This window comes from Penaeus monodon, chromosome 32, assembly GCF_015228065.2.
Source record: "Penaeus monodon isolate SGIC_2016 chromosome 32, NSTDA_Pmon_1, whole genome shotgun sequence".
Taxonomy (NCBI): Eukaryota; Metazoa; Arthropoda; class Malacostraca; order Decapoda; family Penaeidae; genus Penaeus; species Penaeus monodon.
The window spans coordinates 10,244,560-10,244,891 of NC_051417.1; the positions used below are offsets into that span (position 1 = coordinate 10,244,560).

The following is a 332-nucleotide window of genomic DNA, read 5'->3' on the forward strand; positions in this document are numbered from 1 at the left end:
GTGACTGCATGCCAAGTAAAAAAGGTGCATCAGAAGGAAATGGATGTTACACTAAGCTTCTGTTTTTACTGACTTGGATTGGTGCTTTCCTTATAACTACAGACGTCTCTCAAATGAATGGTGTCACTACAGATAATGCAAACAGAGCCACAAAGCAAACTAGGCGTCACTAAACATGCTTTCCCCCTCCCCCGCCCCGCTCGAACGCCCCTCCCCGAAGGCGACGAAGTTCTAGAGTGGAACGGACGCTCCTTGCAAGGGAAGACCTTCGAGGAAGTGTACGACATCATCTCCGAGTCCAGACAGGAGCCGCAGGTGGAGCTGATCGTGTC

At 50.6% G+C, this 332-nt stretch overlaps 1 protein-coding gene across 1 annotated transcript in view; it reads left to right on the plus strand.

Annotated features, from left to right (window-relative positions):
* LOC119593542 (regulating synaptic membrane exocytosis protein 2-like) overlaps window positions 1–332 on the plus strand; it is a 102,095-nt gene that overhangs the window by 101,452 nt on the left and 311 nt on the right. Inside the window, exon 6 of the mRNA XM_037942504.1 lies at window positions 221–329. Coding sequence (XP_037798432.1) covers window positions 221–329 — 109 coding nt within the window. The remainder of the gene's footprint in view (window positions 1–220; window positions 330–332) is intronic.